Consider the following 7,569-nt stretch of genomic DNA (forward strand, 5'->3'; position numbering starts at 1 on the left):
ATTCCGGCAGACGATTTTAGAAAGAAGGTCGAGATTGTCTAGCCAGGCTGATTTGTAGGGGTCCAGATTTTGCAGCTCTTTCAGAACATCAGCTATCTGGATTAAATACATTAATTAATAAATAAATACTTTAATATATTTGGGCATCTTGCAGTCAATTTGCAGTATACAAATTATTTGCAATGATGTTCCTGCAAGCTGTGACAATATGCTCAAGAGAAGAAAAAAAAAGTCCACCCGGCTGAATCTAGTTGATGATCCCTGCTCTACAACGTGATGAAACTTTGTTGCTCCTTATTGAAACAAGCAAGGTGTTGTAGCAAACAAGTTTTAGGTTGCATGGCAACACGCCCCTCCCTGCAGCAGGAGCACATGCAGTCAGGAGCAGATGATGAGAAAATGTGTAATATATAATGTGTATATCTTTTTTTTATTCAAACGGTTATAATGGTGACTGCAATCATTTGGCTGACCAATAACTGTCATCCAAAATTCCATGACTGTCACAGCCTTAGTCTCTTTTACAATGCTTCAATTCCAACAACAACCCAGACCTGAGGTAGGCATATACTCTTGCTTAACCTCACTAGACCAAATAACCTACACACAAAACAGAGTTTGCAACAAGAAAAACAGTGAGAAACAAATCTGAACACCATTAAATTAACAGCCAAAGCCTACTATATGTGCACAAATGTAGCCATATTCTTCCTGCCAGCACCATATCTGCCACTTAATCATACAAATAAAGTCTGATGTATGCCACACTCATTCACAATGTCCATTCTCTACAGCCTAGTGCCAGTAGCTGCAAAAAGAGCCGCTGAATACAAAGGAGAGCTGGTGAAACCAGGCTCCAGGGAGAGCTCTGGGCTGAGGCTGTTGGCAGGACAGCAGCAGCAGGGAGGCCAGTCCTCCCAGAACACACAGCTCTTCTATAGCAGGCAGGCAGGGTGTGAAGCTGGCCTGGCCAGGCCACGTTTTTAAACACACACACAGCAGAGAAGCGGGAGCACTGAACTGAACCCAGTGTTCTCCTTCTGCCATTTCAGAATACTCCCCTCCAGACTCATCTGATGGAGACAGGTCTGTATTGGAGGTTTCTTCATCCCATATGACTGGGGCCAGATTGTTGCTGCAATCAAAACTAGTGCAGTACCATCTTGTATAATCTATTGAGATAACGGTAACCTCCGTAAAGATCATGCTATGATTAAATACCGGTGTGGTTGCCATGCCTGGATACACAATACAAACCAAACAGAGAGACTCAGGTAACACAAACGAGAAAGAAAAGCCCAGGTTCTGACCTCATGTGGGGTCCGTCAATGTTGTCAAAACCCATCTCGTAGCTGCTGTTCTCTGAACTGAGGCTAGAGGTGGGGGATATGGAGCGCTCCTTCTCCTCCAGGCCCAGCGTCAGGTCTGGCTTCCCCAAAAACTCATCCTCAGAGTTCTCCTCTGACACAGAGCCGATGATAAAGTTGGAGTGCAGCACGGCCAGGTTGGGGGCAGGGGTCTTACTGGCAGGCGCGTCCTGCTGTGCCATGGCTGGACTGTCACCACCCTGGCAGGCTGTGAACGCTGTGGGAGAGGAGGGGATTCAAAACCACATGTATTTATAAAGCAGGAGATAGGACTGAGTCCTCAAGTAAGTCAGGCCACAGCATGATGACAGGGTCATCCTGGCATGGGCTGCTGTTAGTCAGATTTCATCAGTGAGTTCAGTTGCACAACAATTATGCTGACGCTGCATTCATATTGCAAAAGAATGATACAGATTGCAATACCTCCCAATCCTTCTTAAATAAAGTGCTTACTGTAATATATCTCATAGCTACAACAAACTCCAATCCAAAACCACGTAGTCAACTACTGCTAGTTGACTGGTTTGAGAGGCATGGTCTGCCTTGATATTAGTCTTTGAGGGGGTATAATTTCTGGAAACTGCAACTGCGCATGAGCAGAGCAACCAGAAAACAGACACACCTTATCAGCAGCAGTTTTAGCTGCTGGACCTGAAAAACAAGCCCAGCATCACAGACATAATTTAAGTGAAGGTGAGTGAACAGCACTGATCATAGACATAGCAACCCAGCATGATAATACATTATGTTTTACAACATGGCTCTAACAGCCTGGTATCATAGACAAGACATAACATAGTAAATGTAAATCTGGGACACTCAAATTAGTATGATATCTTACGTTTGATATGGTTACATAAGAAAGAAGTTTACTTAAGGCAAAAACTAAAGTAGGGCAATTGTTCGGGGTGGATAGGAAGTTGCGTGTTCAAATCTCATCACGAACAACTTCAGTGTTTTAGCTTGATTCCATCCTAAATACACAGTGAAATTATTGAATACTTTATTGCAGTGTTGTCACAATACCAGTATCGCCATACTCTGAAGTATCGTGGCAAGGAAATAAAACATGAGCAGATTTTAATTTCTTGAGGAAAACAATTATAATGTTAGAAACAAACAGTATTTTGTTGTCACCTAAAGTCACATTTGTTTATTTTGCAAGCTATAGCACCAACAACTTCACATAAAGTTGGTTTTTAATAGGACCTGATTTTTCACCAACAGAAAAATTGGTCTCTAAAATAAACAGAAGAGATGCTCAATTAAGTTTTGGGTCCATACAGGTTAAGAGAAAAGATCAGTTAAATTATTGAAAGAATTTCAACAAGTGAACTATAGTATGTCATTTATTCAACAACAAAAAAGACTTGTTTAACAACTGACCCAGAGATTTCTTCTAAAATCTTTAAGAGTCTGCTGACTTCCACAGGCTTCAAACTTCCTTTTAAGAGGAATTCTCAGCTATCTGCAATACAGGTATGACTGAAAAATGAAGCAGGTGTTAATCATGGGCCTTCCTACACTGAAAACAGCAGTCCATTGTCAATACTTTGATTAAATCAGTAGACCTATATCAATATCTTTGAAAATACCATAAGTGTCATTAGCTTTTAAAACAATTCAATCTATTTTATCATATTTTGGGCCAGAGTGAGGCTATTGCTCCACTAACCTACCGTTTGTTCCTGCAGTGAGGAGGACTCATCATCTTCATCTAATGTTTTCATAATTTATCTGCAGATAATCACCAAAAAGGCTACAAATCAGAGAGTCAAATCAATGGCTCTTACCAATGCGATTTGGTAGGCTACTGACAAGTCACTCACTTTAACGTCTGTCTGGAAAGTGCTGATGGACTTCATATCAAAAATACAAACAAGATCTTTCGTTTACTTGTCCTGTAACGATACCATAGACATAACTACGTTGTATTATTTATGAATGGCAAGGACACATGAGACTGTATTTAGTCAGTTCAACCCAATTTATAAACTAGTCAAGTTTGCCATTCATAAATCAAATCACAGTAAGCCTACGCACCAGCATTCCGTGGCTGCATATGAAACACGCAAAAGAAAATAAATGAATGTGCCAAAAAAACAATAGGCTAAGTGGATTTGGACTCATTGTTACTACATTATACGGGACTCACATAGACATTGAAAAAACATCATGCCCCTCTCCATCCATGTAAAGAAATTTGACTGCAACCACAGCGTACACAACACACACCTAGGTACAGTGAGGCGTGACAGACAGCAGACTGTCAAACGAGTAGCGTTTCCATGTCATCGCTCACTTTGTGACTGACAAGCGTTTGTCCTATCAATAGATCACTAGAAGATGCATATCGTTCATTCTAACGAGAGAGGGCTCAACTGACGACCTTCTGACTTGCGAATTGAAAAATAGCCTAGTTAATTCCTATCATTCATTCATGCGGGAGAGCGTTTGGTTGACTTTTTTCGTCCTTGCGAATTGTAAAAAAGTAGCATAGTTAATTTAAGTGGAAAAAGTACATGGCTGAAAAGTACCCAGAACTAGTAGAAACCTCTGCCCAACCCTAACCCTTTAACCTTAACTCCTAGCCTAATAAACATAAGCGCTTAACAACGACTTGACATTTGCAGCATCGCTCACAAATTGACATTTGTAACATAGCATACGAATTTGATGATTACCCACATATTAATACATACCATACGAACAAAACGAAACTAACTAAACGGAGTATTCCGGATTTACGTTTACTATGTTACGTCTACCCCCGAGTCCATGTTGACTCTAATGATGGGAAACAAACGTCTCCCCCGCACTGGCCCAAAACTGGTGAATCTTATGGATGGGAATCCTATGTCGAACAAAGTAACTAACGTTAGCTAGCTACAGTAGTTACATCAAATCATGCTAGTAGCTACTAATTTTGTGTCGCGTTATTGCTTAACTACCATAATCAAATAAATCAATACGCCTTCGTCTCAATACAAATCTGGTGGATGTGAATACGTATCATATAAGAAAGTGTTGGTTACTGGCTATCCAGCTAGCTAGTCAGACCGGCATCTTGCTAGCTAGCACAATGGCATGCAAGGTGTAGCTATATACAGGCAGCTAGCTAGTTAGCGTTATACTGTACACAGACAGTCAGTGTGCTCGTAATGAGCTTAAGATACTCACCGTGTGAAATAAACCGACAAGCAATCCTGGATATTTTATCCCAAAGGATGGGTGATTATTTATTCACTCTGGTTCAGACATGCATTTCCAAACAAAAATCACTCTGTGATGACCTAACGCAACTACAAGAGATGCTTTTGACAGCAACGAATGGTGTGATGCGAAGATGGCTTACTTTTGGCCTCACGCTGCAGCGGAGGACCAATCGGATTGCGCGACGATATCAGGAGGAGGGCAGAAAGAGGCATAACTGGAACTGACTGGGAGGAGGTGTGCCCAATGAGAAAACCTTTGTACTGTCCACGTGTTTGGTCCAGTATGGCCTGGGGTGGTATACTACGTAGTAGAATCAATGGGTTCGCCTGCTAACTTTTATAAACAACCAGAAATAACCAGTGGTGGAAAAAGTACACAATTGTCATACTTGAGTAAAAGTATAGATACCTTAATACTGTGGTTCCTAAACATTTTATAGTCCTGTACCCCTTCAAACATTCAACCTCCAGCTGCACCGTGGTCAGTGCACTCTCAAATGTTGTTTTTAGCCATCATTGTAAGCCTGCAACACACACACTATATGATACATTTATTAAAAATAAGAATGAGTGTGAGTTTTTGTCACAACCCGGCTCGTGGGAAGTGACAAATAGCTCTTATAGGACCAGGGCACAAATAATATAATAATAATCAATAATTTTGCTCTTTATTTAGCCATCTTACATATAAAACCTTATTGTTCATCAAAAATGGTGAATAACTAACCACATGTTAATGATAAGGGTGTGCTTGAAAGGATGCACATAACTCTGCAATGTTGAATTGTATTGGAGAGAGTCTCAGTCTTAAATCATTTTCCACACACAGTCTGTGCCTGTATTTAGTTTGCATGCTAGTGAGGGCCGAGTTCACGTGGGTATGTGGTTGCAAAGGGCATCAGTGTCTTAACAGCGCGATTTGCCAAGGCAAGAAAAACTGAGCGCAGCCCTATCCAGAAATCTGGCAGTGGCTTCTGATTAAATGACATTTTCACAGAACCGCTTGTTGCAATTTCGATGAGGCTCTCTTGTTCAGATATTAGTAAATGGACTGGAGGCAGGGCATGAATAACGAATCCAGTTGTTTGTGTCGTCCATTTCGGGGAAGTACCTGCGTAATTGCGCACCCAGCTCACTCATGTGCTTCACTATATCACATTTGACATTGTCCGTAAGCTTGAGTTCATTTGCACACAAAAAATCATACAATGATGGATAGACCTGTGTGTTGTCCAACCTGTTGGGGCTAGGGGGCAGTATTTTCACGGCCGGATGAAAAATGTACCCAATTTGAAAAGGTTACTACTCTGGCCCAGAAACTAGAATATGCATATTAGATTTGGATAGAAAACACTCTGAAGTTTCTAAAACTGTTTGAATGGTGTCTGTAAGTATAACCGAACTCATATGGCAGGCAAAAACCTGAGAAAAATATAAGCAGGAAATGAAAATCTTGTGGCTGTACTATTTTCGAGTCATTGCCAATGAAACACACAGTGACAAAGGATTCATTTTGCACTTCCTAAGGCTTCCACTAGATGTCAACAGTCTTTTTAAAGTTGTTTGAAGCGTCTATGATGAACAGAGACCGGATGAGAAGGAAGGGAAGTTGATGTCCCTGGGATGACATCACTTCATTATTGTGCGTTCATGCGCATTCATGTGAGATGAGACCTTGTGTTCCAAACGTTTTTCAAGACACAGGAAAGGTCCGGTTGAAATATTACTGACGTTTCACGTTAAAATGGCCCTAAAGATTGATGCTAAACAACGTTTGACATGTTTGAACGAACGTAAATAGATTTTTTTTTTACTTTTCTTTGTGACTTTTCCCTCCCGCGCCCTACATTTTGAGTAGCCTACTGAACGCGCTAACAACATGGAACAACATGGAGTTATTTGGACATAAATTATGAACTTTGTCGGGAAAAAACACATTTGTTGTGGACCTGGGATTCCTGGAAGTGCCTTACATTTACATTTACATTTAAGTCATTTAGCAGACGCTCTTATCCAGAGCGACTTACAAATTGGTGCATTCACCTTATAATATCCAGTATGATTAAGATTATTAAAGGTAAGTGAATATTTCTAATGTTATTTATGATTTTAGATGATTCCAACATGGCGGCTATATGTATTGCGTAGTGTATTTTTCTGAGCAGAGTACTCAGATTATTGCAAAGTGTGCTTTCCCAGTAAAGTTATTTTGAAATCTGTCAATGCGGTTGCATTCAGGAGATGTTAATCTATAATTCTTTGAATAATAGTTTAATATTTTATCCACGTTTTATAATGAGTATTTTTGTAAATTCACCGGCAGTTTTGGGGGAGATACATTTTCTCAACGTCACGCGCCGATGTAAAATGCTGTTTTTGGATATAAATATGAACTCGATAGAACAAAAAAATGCATGTATTGTCTAACATAATGTCCTAGGATTGTCATCTGATGAAGATCACCAAAGGTTAGTGCTGCATTTAGCTGTGGTTTTGGTTTTTGTGACATATATGCTTGCTTTGAAAATGGCTGTGTGTAATGTTTTGTCTACGTACTGTCCTAACATAATCTAACTTTATGCTTTCGCCGTAAAGCCTCTTTGAAATCGGACAACGTGGTTGGATTAAGGAGATGTTTATCTTTCAAATGGTGTAAAATAGTTGATTGTTTGAGAAATGTAAATTATTAGATTTTTGCTGTTTTGAATTTCGCGCCATTTATCTTGTCAAGCAATCCCGTTACTGGGATAAGAACGGGAAGGGGTGGCCCCAACAGGTTTTAATGCAGACAGAAAAGAGCTCCAACGTCTTAGTCATAGCCTCAATTTTGTCTCGCACATTGAATATAGTTTCGGAGAGTCCCTGTAATCCTAGATTCAGATCATTCAGGCGAGAAAAACATCACCCAGATAGGCCAGTTGTGTGAGAAACTCGTTATCATGCAAGCGGTCAGACAATTGAAAATGATGGTCAGTAAAGAAAACTTT

The 7,569-nt window shown here is 40.2% G+C and overlaps 1 protein-coding gene across 8 annotated transcripts in view; it reads right to left on the reverse strand.

Moving 5' to 3' along the window:
• The window catches only part of acaca (acetyl-CoA carboxylase alpha), a 55,919-nt gene extending 51,184 nt beyond the window's left edge, over positions 1 to 4,735 (reverse strand). For 7 of the 8 annotated variants that reach the window (XM_082960435.1, XM_082960433.1, XM_082960431.1 and 4 more), the window contains exons 1-2: positions 4,548 to 4,735; positions 1,311 to 1,584 (exon numbers count right to left, since the gene is read on the reverse strand). In XM_082960435.1, coding sequence (XP_082816561.1) covers positions 1,311 to 1,549 — 239 coding nt within the window. In that variant the 5' untranslated portion in view covers positions 1,550 to 1,584; positions 4,548 to 4,735. Of the gene's footprint in view, positions 1 to 1,310; positions 1,585 to 2,753; positions 2,848 to 4,547 lie in introns of those variants that run through there. The other variant, XM_082960430.1, reaches the window with a different exon arrangement.
• Between the last annotated feature and the right edge of the window lie 2,834 nt (positions 4,736 to 7,569).

Source organism: Salmo salar, chromosome 13 (assembly GCF_965601325.2).
Source record: "Salmo salar chromosome 13, fSalSal1, whole genome shotgun sequence".
In the NCBI taxonomy this organism is placed as follows: domain Eukaryota; kingdom Metazoa; phylum Chordata; class Actinopteri; order Salmoniformes; family Salmonidae; genus Salmo; species Salmo salar.